Below are 13,292 nucleotides of genomic sequence, written 5' to 3' on the forward strand. Positions count from 1 at the left end.
TGATGTAGCCATAATGGCTAGTGTACTGCTCTTGAGAGTTTGGATCAATATATTTGAACCACAGAATAGTGGTTTTATTTTCTGTGGGCACTCCAAATTCTTAAGTAGAAGCTTTACTGTACAGAACAGCATTATATTATTATTCTTGAATACAGGACTTCACACGGAAAGACATGAAAGAGCAAGGAAAATTCTACATGCAGGGTAGAATTTTCCCATGTTCTATTTTATAAAACAAAATTGGGAAAATGCAGTTATATCTCATACAATAAGAGTTCTACAACTATTAAGACTTTCTGCAAAATTTTGCTCAGTGTTTCCATGTCTAATCAGAGAAAAAGAATAAATTGTTTTAAATTTATTTAATACTTCAGGTAATTTTCTTTTGTATTTTTAAATGAGAAGATCTCTCAATATTTTTTTTATCAAGGCTGGCTTTCTTTCTACCAAAAATTATGGCTTTTGTCCTAGCTATTGCTTAGCAACAGAATAGATATCATAATGATGCCTGGTTTAGATTAATTTTTTAAAAGAAAAATTGTATCTATCTGCTCATGAACTGCAGGATCTTTATTACCAATCATATTCACAAGTGGGAGTGATGTTTGCTTCCATTCCAAATTTCAATGATTTCTACATCGAATTGGATGGCAATAATATGGGAGTGGAATGTTTACGCCTGCTAAATGAAATTATTGCTGATTTTGATGAGGTAAGGTCTAAACACTTTGTCTTTTGATGATACCAGTTCTAGCAAATTACTGTCAATAGAGATTAACTGTATATTTTGAACTGTCTAATAAAACAATACTGTAAACTTTCTATGTAATTGAAGTTGGTGTCCACAGGGCTTCTTTGAAGTGCCCAGTTTGTACTTGTAGATATGTGAAACTGCTTTCAGATTCCTCTAATATAGGATGAGTATTAAAATGCAGGTTAATAGTAGTTTCTTCAATGACCTCAAAATGGGCAAGCCTTACCAAAAGTAATGCGGTTTGATCAACTTGCACATATTATCTGATAACTATAGTTGCTTGTCTAAAATATTATGTAATATTTAACAGTTTTATGTTTTAAACAAAGCTTATGGACAAAGAATATTATAAGGACATAGAAAAGATCAAGACAATTGGAAGTACATATATGGCAGCTGTAGGACTCGTACCTACTTCGGGAACTAAGGTAAGAAGATGTTAACGATGGTCATTTGTGGAGGAACCATTCTCCTTCCATTTCCAGAAGAACATCAGAAACACCCCTAATTCTGTGTGGTTGTAGATAACTTGTATTACTTCTTTACATTAATGTAAATCTGAAATTCAAATAACAACTGTAGTCTGAAAAGAAAAATTTCTGTCCCAGCAGCTGTTCATGTGACTTCATTTGGGATTCATTTTCCGCAGCTCTGGATTTTCTGCAAGTTGGCATATAAAGCTCCTAGGTCAGAGTGGTAGTGTTTTAAACCTGGTATCTTAGATGACCTTGTAAGATGCAGGGAAGGGGAGACTCTGCTGCAAAACTAACACAAGAATATTAAAATGTGATTTTTTTTCTTTTTATATATTGAAACCTGGGTGTAATCTACAATCAAAACAAACAGCCTCTCCCAACCTGCAGCATGGACAGGAGCTTAGTGCTACATTGCTGCACTTTACCCTGCTCCCTCCAAATCAGCTTCTCTTTGTTTCTTCTGCTAGCATTCTTTTTACTCCTTTAATTACTCAGCAATAAAAACAGTCAAAGTCATTTCAGATCCACTGGTCCTGGGGCATAGCTTTTCTGTACCCTCCTTACTACTCCTGAGTGTGTTTCTCCCCTAAAGTTTGTGTCTTGGGACAGAAATTTCCTAGATTTACAATCAGCATCTGGAAAAGCAGAAAATCCTGTGGAGAGTATACTGAATTAATAATAATATTATGAAAAAATATTAATAAAATAACTTTATGAAAAAATAATAAAATTAATCATATGAGGAATATGATGAAAATTAAGGCAATCCATGCACGTATTCTACCCAGAATTTCCAGACTTTTCTCCCCTGTTTTGATATGGATGTACGTATGTTGCAGAGTTGCATTCATGCATTTGGTTTAGCATTGCAAAATAACACTGAATTAGAAGGCAAAAGCAAAAAGGGCCAGAGGATGCCCTGTGAACTTTCTAGCAACAATTATCCTTGTTAAGTAAATAAAAAACAAAGCCATGTTGAAATCGACTGCTAAAATATGTTGGAGTATATCACATGCTACAAGTTTTCTGATCTGAGAGTATTTACAACAGATGTTTTCCTTTATATCATCCCTAGAAATCTACAAATTACGAAAAGGTATTTTTAAAACTCTGTTTATGCTGAAATGGTTGAGTCCTGGGTCCTGAGACAGGAAAAAAAGTCCATCCTTTGAATTTTGTTCAGTGTGATCTCAGGCAAACAGGCAATGGCATACTTGTGTGTCTGCTATAAACGCTCTTTGAACTATAAACCTGAAAACAAGTGTGTTATTGGGTAACTTTGGCAGCATATGTTCCAAAACCTAAATATGTTTATCTCTTGTATTTTATAGTTGCTAGCTAAAGGGTCAGCTGAGTTAGCGTAGTACTGAGCTTATGATAGTACTGTATTTTAAATCATTGCAGAAGGATTTGTACAGGACTCTCTCTGAAATCTTGGGGCAAATCTTGATCTTTTCTGTACAGGTAGAATTTATTTAACATTCTGTATTCCAGAAAACCTGAAGATCTTGTATGAAGCAGCCAATATTTTTTACTTTAATTTGTGGTTTCAGCTTTTCTGTGGTGTCCTCCCACTGCATGTGGTGCAAATGAGCAGAAATTACTCATGACCTCTTGCCAGTTTCCCACTAGATCTTCAGCATGCAGCTATGTCTTAGAAGTCCGATGATACTGGGTAGCCCTTGATGCACAGACGATCACTGTCAGCCATCACACAGTCCGTGGGCTGCCCTACAGAGTCCTATGTGTCCTCAGGGAGTCATAAGACACTCGAGTGCTTCTGGTCTTCCCTTTGCCAGGAGTGTTCCAGCTTCATCAGAAAATCTGGTACAGTGTATGATTGTGAACCACCAATTTCATGCTAGGATTTAGACATAAGCAAGAAAGCAGTGTATGGGGTTAACTGTGCTCTTAACTGAGGATATTTACACATAAGAACCCAATAACCTGATGAAGTATTTCAATCCCTATTCTGCAGGACTGTTGTTTTCTGCAGCTTGACTTAAGCAAGTGACTATAGTAAACACACATTGTCTCTATCAGAGTGGTTTTGCTGGGATGCTCTGGGCATTCTTCCCAGTAGCTATTCCTCTGATGTTTAAATAAATAACTGCTCTCCAGTTACACCATCAGGGCAGCACACAAACCAAGCTCTTTGTAGATCTTTTGCACAACATAAGTTCATTGTGTGTGTGGAGTCCTTTGAAATTATGTCTGTGATTTCACCAGGGTCCTAACTTTGTGATGTTGTTCAGTGCAAGTTCAAAAGAGTTTTCCGGTAATCCTTCTGAGAGGCATCTGTCACCTCCAGTGCATCCAGAACTTGTCACCAGTCCTCTCTACTGCAACTCTCAGGGGCATTGCACGAAATCAAATTTCTTTGGGCAGCAAAGAAATGGAAGGATAAGGAATACAAAGAAGTTTAGAGAATTAAATAAAATTATACACTCCTCGCTCCCTCCTCCAGACATTCAGTATTCTTCTTCTGTGTTGGAAGTGTAGCCATCAGCTCCTTAAACTTAATTCTTATTATTCCTTTGTCTTGGTGAGGCTGGAAAAGAATAGAGACAGTTGACATTGAAAGAAGCAGAATGCTGGAAACCCAGGCAGGTAAATAAAAATATCCTTCCTAAAGACTGGGACTGGGCCAAGGATGACTTTTATAGTTTTTTTGTTAGCACTTTGCTCTAAATTTTTAAATTTTCCAGCCACATGAAGGAACCCTTTCGAATTGAGCCAAATAAAGCAAATAGCAACCTGTTTCTCAAGTTTTGCGGCCACTCTCAAGTACTCCATTTATAAAATCTCACTATCACGACAAAACCCCAGCAAGCTCTCATCTCATGCCACCTGCCACAGCCCTCTTGTGCAATGCCTTGCTGAAGATAGACTGCCACTGACCCTGTATTTCTTTCACCATATCCTACCTTTACCCCACTTGCACTTCGCAAATCTGTTCAAGAATTCATATTTATTATTCAAATAAGAGCACAACATAAGAGCAACCATACTGAGCCAGGTCAAAGGTCTATTCTAGTAACTTGTCTTTAACAAGCCAGCAGTAGGTAGATCCTGGGAGAAGGTAATGAGTTACAGGACAAACATGCAAACCTCTTTTTTCCACTTTCTAATGATACACTATTAAGAAATTCTAGAGCTAGAGGTATATCTTTTTTACTACTTGTAGCAAATATTTCTTCCATGAGTTTATGTTTGAATCTAGCTAGCTTCTGGTATCCACAAGTTGATACTTGAGCATTTCATTGGATCCCTTCTGGTTCTGTTGCTTTAGTTCATTTACATACATTCTATAACAACTCACTTGAGCTTGCCTGGAAAGGAAAGAAAATAGGGGTGTTCTGCATCTCACAGGATTAAACCTAACAGGAATTTTGTCAATGGGAACAGCATGCACCCCATAGAGCTGGGAGCTAGCAAAAGCCCCAAAGGGAGAAGAGGGCAGAAACTACAGTTATTAATAACCATTGGGCAAAGCAGTTTTGTAAGAAAGCAGGTTATATTCCCTGCCACACTCACAACAAACATCTGCAGCTCTCTAGCAACAGAACCGCTTTACCACGGGAACTGTGTTTTCCATTATTCCCAGAAATCAGAAAGGGAGACAGAAGGAAAAAAAATAATTGCATACTTGAGAAAAGAATGCATGTGTTATAGCCACCATCAAAAGTTTCTTTTCACAGACTGCTAAATGGGTTAGATTCTTTTCCTAAGCCATCCAGTCTGAGCTTTTCATTGTTTTTCACTTCAGTATTTCACCTGTCTCTCAGTACCATACAAATCTAATGTGCAATACTATTTTGTTTCTAGGCTAAAAAATCAATTTATTCCCATCTGAGTACACTGGCAGATTTTGCAATAGAGATGTTTGACGTTCTTGATGAAATCAACTATCAGTCTTACAACGACTTTGTCCTACGAGTTGGTAAGTCACGTTTCTACAATTATCACACAAGCAAAACATTATTGTTTGCTGGCTTCTTCTGTGCTGTCTGCAAAGGATTACCTATCCTGCACTACAATTAAAACTGAAAAGCCTCCTTTAGCAGGAGAATCACATCCATGTAGAGCGTCAACAGGCTGGATGGTGAGCATCAGTATTAAGAAATTATAATTGTGTCCAATTCCACTTTATTTACTTAATCATGCACACCTAAAAGGAAACTGCACCAATAATTTGATACAGTATTTTTAACGCAACCAATCTTGTGTCTTACACTGCTTTCGATTGCCAAACTGCTGGAAACTGTGTCTGACTGTACTTAACTATGAAGATGTATCTGCAAAAGCTGTTTTGGCATTAAAAATGTGATGGAAGCTTTTCATCCACAGATGCCAAATCTTCTTAACCCATCCTGTTTTCTCCAACAAATCAAAGCCTCTGGTCTTCACAACACAACCCTTCCCATGAAATCCTTTACATGTTATTACACGTTACTTCTCAGAGTCCTTTCTCCCAGCCTTCTTAGAGAGCAAGTTCCCCTCTTCCTTTCCTTCCCTGCATCCCACTCCTCTGTGATGATACTTCCATTGCTGTTCTCATTTCATTGCATATTCTAACACAGATAGTTTTCTCCAGCTTCTTTCTCTCTATATGTTTATACTGCTGAATTGTGAGAATGGGCTGGACAAGGCAAAAAGTGAGATTCCTAGAAGCAGAAGATTGAGAAAGCACAAAGACATCAAGGGTGTCTATAGGAGAATTATATATCTTTGCCCTGCTGTTCACCCTAATAATTATAAACCCCATATTCTCTTTGAAATCTGTTACAACTGGTCTTTGCAGGTTCACAAAGGGGCAGAAAACAAATATCTAACCCTCCTTCTTCTGCACAACTTGCCTGTTGAAGCCCTTGCACAGAATCTCATGCAGGGTTTAGCATCTGCAGCTCTTCAGGGCACTCAGAAGAAGGAACATCCTCTTTTATCTTCCAAACAAGGTGTAAAAATCAGTCAGAAATGTATAATCGAGCCCTCTGTTTTCCCCCAAAAAATGCTTCAGCCATTTTCACATACTCTTGTCTTCTTCCAGTGTCTCCCTGATCTGAATTGTCTAGTACTAACAACCAATGTGACGTGCTTCCCTTACCCCATTCCTCATGCCTTCCAGGCCACTATTTCTGTTCCACTTGGAAAACCTTCATAAAAAGCTTTCTGTGAGCAACCACAATAGAAGTAATAGCAAACAAAGATCTTTAACAGTTTGTCCTGAATTGTTCCACAGCTAAACTCTTCACTACCTCTGCTTTTCTTCTTCTCTTAAAACTAACAAAAAAAGAAAATCCACAGATGAGCCAAAATTTTATGTTGTCTAGCATATTGCATTTCTGATAGGATATATCTGTGTATGTCTTTGTTTCTAAACCTCTTACAAATACAGAAGTTCAACTGGCATTAATTTAACATATATTATGCCCTATGACCAGAAGAATTTTAAGGCACTTGTGGTCAATCTATTTTGCAAGATTCATGTTTCCCTATGCTGTAGTGTTTAAAACCAAACTCATTGTTTCGATTTTAGGTATTAATGTTGGGCCAGTAGTGGCTGGAGTCATTGGAGCTAGAAGACCACAGTATGATATCTGGGGGAACACTGTAAATGTTGCCAGCCGAATGGATAGTACTGGAGTGCAGGGGAAAATTCAGGTGAGTGCATTCTGAGACCATTCTGCAAACTTCACATAACTCCTGTTTTATATGTGGTTACATTTTCAAGACCACTTGGAAAAAGCAGCTTCTCCTGATCTTGTGGTTTTATGAAAAGGACAACGTTCTTCAGATGATTCAAGCATCAGAAGTATAGTTGTTTTCCATTAAATACTCTTCACTACTTGGAGGCAACGAAATCTTCAAATAAATAATTTCCCATCAGAAGAAACAGTTCTCTGCTGCATCACACACAGCTGGAGGCAAGCATGGGAATGCTGACACTGCATTAGCCAGTCCTTTCGCTGCACAAATTTTGCCTGAATAAGGACTGCAAGGAAAGCATCTGTGTCCATTTGCATCCTGCTGCATTTTATGTAGCTTTAAAAATTCAATACGCATACAGAGAACACTGTTGTTCTACCAGAGCTCAGCTGCAAGCTGTGCTGCACCTCTCAAAATCTCAATGAACTCTTGAGGTCCTTTGTCCAAATTACCTGTCTAGTCTCCAGGGATCAAGAGTTCTTCTGGAGTCAATTATCATCACTGTGACTCATTCAGCTTACAACCGTTGACAATTTGGTTAATTTCTGTTGGACGGAGCTTGATCTGGCTGTGTAATTCAGCTCAAGACCAGAAGTTCTGCCTCAGATTCCAGTTAAGTCAGTGATATTTAATTCCTCAGAAAATTCCAGGTGAGCCTAAGAGCAACAGTAGGTGCTAATTCATTCTGCTTACTTATATTTCATGACAGAGAAGTAAAATGGGACGGAGTGGACAGTTCTAGGGTTAACCTTTTAGGAACAAGAAAAACTAATAGTTCTTTTTTTTCTGTCTTCAGGTGACAGAAGAAGTTCAGCGGATATTAAAAAGGTGCAGTTATGAATTCGTTTGCAGGGGTAAAGTCAGTGTAAAGGGAAAAGGTGAAATGTTGACCTATTTCCTGGAAGGAAAGACCGATGGAAATAATTCACAAACACGGTCTTTAAACTTAGAGCGGAAAATGTACCCTTACGGGAGAGCAAACATTCAAACAAAACTGGGCACCAGCTGTCCATCGGTGTCCTCGGCTGCTAACTTCACTGTAAAAGCTGGGCTTGGAGCAGGTCAAGTACCTGCCACTCACACAAATCAAACGCTGCATTATCTTCCTTCTGTGCCAGCTGTGAAGGAGGCGTAGAGCAAAGGAGATTCGGTTGTGCCATTTACAGTGAACCTGGAGAGCAATGGTTGCCTGAATTTTTATCAAGAGATCAGAGGTCATAGGCCATGGCATTAAGCAAGGACCACTACAACCCAACCAAAGAGAACTTGGGACTGTGTAATGAACTCTTGGGATGGAACATATAAGGGCTAGCAAATCTGTTAGGAAGAGTCCAAAACTGATTTTCTGGAAATAAGGAATATTTTCTTGGCATTTTTAAAGGATAAATGAAGAAAAAAAAAAAAGAGATAAATGTGCAAGCAATTCTTTATGTGTGTGTGTGTATATATATATGTTATATCTATATATGCACATATACAAACAGTCCTCTGTAGACTTAATAGAGATTTATAGAGATAAACATAAAAATATGTATTTATTGGCAAATCCATCTGCAATGACACAGCAAAGAGATTTCTCTTTCTGTCATAGCAAGCATTGCTGGGTCTGGGATTAGCAAAGCTGCATTTAACCATGGAGTATGGGGCAGCTGGAGACTCTCCAGGGCTACAGCAAGAGTTAAACTATGTCCCAATGCATGAGTTAAAAGCAATGAGAACAATGTTCATTGTGCTGTCCATAGCAAAACAATGAAGGCTGGATTCAGCTAAGTGCTCAACCTTATGTGTTTTTTAATATTCTCCTTGCATGCTCCAAAAACTTAAAAAAAAATCCAATTCAAACCATAACACTAGGATATGAAATAAGTAAACCACAGAGCTTAAGGGTTTGGCAGAAGAACAATATATATTCTTTCCATTAAAAAAAAAATGGTGGTAGAGTTTAGAAGTTGCTGCCTTTTCACAGGTCATTGACCCTGTGCAAGACAGAGGAGCCATCCTGCAAGCAGAGCAATATGCTTATGCAATATAGAAACATTCCTTTATGTACAGTGTTGATTTTATTGAAGAGCAGAAGGATGATTATTATTTCAGGCTTTTACAAACAGCACAGGTCCTGTGGCTCAGTTCCAGGATATAGCTTTGCCTTTTTAAACAGCTCAAAGAAAAGTCCTGTACTGGTGATAAACATGCTGTTGCTAGCTTTTTAACATTTGTCTGTTTGCCAGCATAGTCTTACATCTTAATTGATTTTTAAATTTATGCCACAGTTTTATTATATCTTGATTCTACCCAGACTTAGTCTTCAAAGCTATACAATTATAGAAGGCTATAATTCTGAGGAACAAGCACAGACAAACTTTGCCCAAATGACGAGCACACTGCTAAACATGCCAGGAGAGTAAGGCCTGTTCTTAATCTGTATAAAAGGGAACATATTTTGACTGCTTTTTCTTTTAATGCAGCCCACATCCTATTGTTCGTGGTTTCATGATGAAACATTGATCTGGATGTGAAATGTGGAATGCAGCTCTGTACTCGAGGTGGGGGCAGTTGGAGGTCATCCTGCTGGGTGATATGTGCTCCGTGGACAGGTGCCATATTGTCCTGATGGGGATGCACAAGCTAACCAGCCTTACTGCTTTCCAAAAGAGAAGCAAAACTTTATGTTGTCTAAACATGCAAAATTTCCTTTTAACTTAAAATCACAAAAAAACAACAAAAATTCAGCCCCAAAAAATCTCCCAAAAAACCCACCCAAGGCTGCAGACATCCAGATTGTATAGTACAAAACCTGCATGTAGTAGCTGTTGCACTTCCCTTTGGTGGTCCTATTTTATTGCTAATGTCAGTGGAAAGAAGATTCTGGGTGATTCTCCTGCAATCAGCATTTGCTCTGGAGAATTCACCGTTGCTGTTAAAAGCATATAGACAAATACGGTGTCAGCAGATGCAAATAGTTAAAGAAATGCTGCAGAAGTTACCATTCTCCATGTAGCTGTATCGACCTGCTGTGAGACTCCAGTGGTTTTCAGCAGGGTTTTTAATTAATTTTTATGTACCCTGTCAGCTAGGTGTTTCATTACAAAGCTAGCAAAATTAGTGGTGTGATTCAAGTGACTGTAAAAAAACTGAGAATTGCTTCCTAACTGTACTAGGTGTACGCACCCTGGATGATCTGTGGAAAGTCACTGCATTTCCTTATCTCTGTAGCAGCTATCCAGTTCACAGGTATTCTTCTTGAATAATTTAATCCTGGTTTTGAGGCGTTCAAAACCATTTAAATAAATACATGCAGAGATTACAGATTTAAAAAACCAAATATTTGCATAATTAAACTGAGTAAGTGGTATCCATGTAAAGCACACTGCACATTTATATTTTCTAATCGGGTTGTAAGAACTAAATCATAACACAGGTGAGTTAAATCACCCTGTTCCACTCACAAAAGCCAAGTCACAAAATTTTCGAATCAGTGAATTCAGTATAATTTCACTGATAATAATAAAACACCCTTTTTACATGTACTGTTATGAAAAGCATCTTTGGATCCTAGCAGTAGATCTGGTAGTATGCAAACATGCAGACAAATACAGCCATTGACCCACCCCCCAAAAATTAAAATGAGATTATTTCTTTGTTACTTTTTTAATAGGTTCAATGCATATTGCCATTGCTTCTTTTATCACTAAATGGACAATGAGCAGAAATTAGTTTTCCCCTTGCTAATATTTTCAAGACTGTTCTCATTCCCAGACTCATTCTCAGCCTACGGAGTAATGTCAGTGGAAAATGATGTAGCAAGGTTAATTTGGATTATTCATTTTAATATTTTAAAAGATTAGCAGGTGCTAGTAGAATTACTCCAAAGTTTTTCTAAGCCTGATCCTCTTCTCCAACAGTCAAAGGAGGCACATGACTTTTTTAAGAATGTTTTCCATGTTGAATGGAAAGGATCAGACAGACGCAGCCCATCATCAGCTTCTCATTTGGTCCTTTTGCAGGAGGTCTCTGCCTCCAGAGCAGGTTGAGCAGACCTGGATGGCTTCTTAGTGCTGCAGCCAGTCCAGTATGCGTGTGGACATTGCTAGCTTACAACATCAGTGATGGTGTATTTGGAATCAGCTTCTAGACTTCGAGTCCTACCGTTAACATTCTTCATATTTTTGTTGTGGTTGTTGTTGCTCATCTTGCTATGGGGAAAACTATGTTTTACTGTGTAAAAAAACTATGTTTTACTGGACTGAGCAGTACAGAATCGTGAAGGAAGTTCAGCCAAGGCACAAATTAGTAAAAAGCCATGTGAAAATGATAGGCAGCGTTCAGCAGCTATTCCAACAGGGAAAACTAAATGCCCATTGAAATCATGGTATAATGAAGCTGTGCTCTTGCCTTTATGCTTTCCCTCCTTATTCATATAATTTTTCCCATTTTCCTTTTCTGTGTACATTTGTTTTATCTTGGATCTTATTTGATAGCTTTAAATGGGAGATTTAATCTCTCTGCTCTTTTGTGTTCTTTGCTAAGTTCAGTGAGTGAGTAATAATACTTCCAATAACTTCCTAAATTCACATTTTCTGCCAAATTAGAGAAGCTTGTCATCAAATTTTTACTGGCAATTGGCTGAAGATAATATGTGGCCCACCCCAGTATCCCTGAAAATCATTAGAAGGATTTCCTTGGATTTCTGTGGGATTTGGGTTGTGTGCACCTTAATTCATGCAGTTGTATTTCCTATCTTGAATTTATAAATTTTCTGGTCAACCTCTGTAACTTTTTCCTGGGTGATCTTGCTGTAACCCCAGCAAGGAGTCAGTTCTGCCCCACAATACCCAAAAGTCCCTCATGTTTACCTGAGGATAGTAACTTGTTTTGTTGTGGGCAGAATAACCTCCTACATTTCTGTTCACTGTTTTGTGCAGCTGTTCGTTTGAAACCAGTAACAGATACAAGCCCTACAACAAAGTGATGCCATTTTGGCATGTCGATGTCTGTCAATAGCAAGCACAATATTTCACATCAGTTTGCACGTTTTCTCTTTCAGATAATAGTAATAATCAAAGTTATTCTTTATATAAGGAGGTAAGTGTCAGAGATCTTCAGACATCACTGTCTTGGGAGCTAATTTCAAAGCATTCCTATGCTACCTTTATCTTTAAATGCTTTTTTAATTATTACGCTCTGCTGAGATTACAAACTGGCATTCAGTTGAATTACTAGCTAGATATTTCTATACATTTCCCATTTTCATTGACTAGAAAGCTATTTCATCCAGCCTGTAAAATGCATTGTTTTTATAGCTGCTTCCCTCTGTGGCAAGTCACACTCCCTCATTGTCACTAAAACACATTCAAATTCTCCCTTGCTTTCTCTAGGTGACACTGAGAGCCAAGAGCTTCAGCTCGTTAGGGCTCAATCTACATCCCTTACGTACCCAGAAAGCCTGCAGAAATCACCAGGAGTTTAGCATGCTTATGAAAGTCAGGAGTCGAGTTCTGTAGGCCAAGTTCTGCTTTGGGTTACAGCAGTGTCTCGTGTCAGTACTGAACTAAATATTTTACAACACTGTAACCAAAAGTAGGTCATGCGCCTCAATGTCTTTCACATTTTCATCTGTAATTTATCTGTAAGGCAAAAGAAAGAACTTGGGAGTCACCTTTTGAAGGGAAACAGTATATGACCTGTGCCATTTCAGTGCTTTGAGGAGTCTGAACACTTTAGTAAGTAGTGTGGATCATTTTCATGTGTTGAATTCCTGCTTGTAGCAGAATCAAAACATTTTCTTTACATCAGCAAGTCCAGATTCTGTATGTGTTCTGCCCAGGCAGGAGGACTATTTAGCCATAATGTTCTTTGAAGTTAGAGTTTTGTATTACAGTGAAAACCAACATTTTTTAATTTGTGATAAACCTGTATTATAATGCCTTATTTATTTTTAATCTTGTACAGTTACAAAACAACAGAAAACATTGGCCTTTCATGTATTATTCACTTTAAAAGTTGTATTGTATTATGAAATTTTGTAAATAGTTTTAGCTTGGACAGGTAATTGCATGTACACTTGTATAAAAAGAGGCACACTTTTAACAAATGTTAACAATTTTTGTAAGAGACATTTTACATGTGCATGGAGATTATAAATCCTTTGGAAATGGACGTCTTTTTGCTTTTCCTTGCAATCTACTGCATGCCATTCATGCCTGACTTCAGTAAGACAAAACAAAACAGTAAGTTTTCCTAAATGTTTTTGACATATCACTTCTGGCACAGAGTTAAGTCCACTAGTTGCATGTGCATTCAGCAAAGCAAAATCAAAATGCAACAGCTAATGAAGAAGAAAAATAATTCAATGA

At 37.9% G+C, this 13,292-nt stretch overlaps 1 protein-coding gene across 1 annotated transcript; it reads left to right on the forward strand.

Moving 5' to 3' along the window:
• Positions 1–5,064: 5,064 nt before the first annotated feature.
• On the forward strand, positions 5,065–8,322 carry LOC104492904 (adenylate cyclase type 1-like). Its single transcript, XM_010135508.1, has 3 exons — positions 5,065–5,173; positions 6,770–6,894; positions 7,736–8,322. Exons 1-3 carry the CDS (start codon positions 5,113–5,115, stop codon positions 8,072–8,074), a joined length of 525 nt encoding a protein of 174 aa, XP_010133810.1. The 5' UTR covers positions 5,065–5,112; the 3' UTR covers positions 8,075–8,322.
• The last annotated feature ends 4,970 nt before the right edge of the window (positions 8,323–13,292 follow it).

Source organism: Buceros rhinoceros, unplaced genomic scaffold (assembly GCF_000710305.1).
Source record: "Buceros rhinoceros silvestris isolate BGI_N320 unplaced genomic scaffold, ASM71030v1 scaffold15324, whole genome shotgun sequence".
NCBI lineage: Eukaryota > Metazoa > Chordata > Aves > Bucerotiformes > Bucerotidae > Buceros > Buceros rhinoceros.

Bases quoted from the DNA above. Each gene is read 5' to 3' on its own strand.
- LOC104492904 (XM_010135508.1), top strand. From the start codon at position 5,113: ATGTTTGACGTTCTTGATGAAATCAACTATCAGTCTTACAACGACTTT. The intron at 5,174-6,769 runs GTAAGTCACGTT...TTTCGATTTTAG, and splicing joins CGACTTTGTCCTACGAGTTG to GTATTAATGTTGGGCCAGTA. The intron at 6,895-7,735 runs GTGAGTGCATTC...TTCTGTCTTCAG, and splicing joins GAGTGCAGGGGAAAATTCAG to GTGACAGAAGAAGTTCAGCG.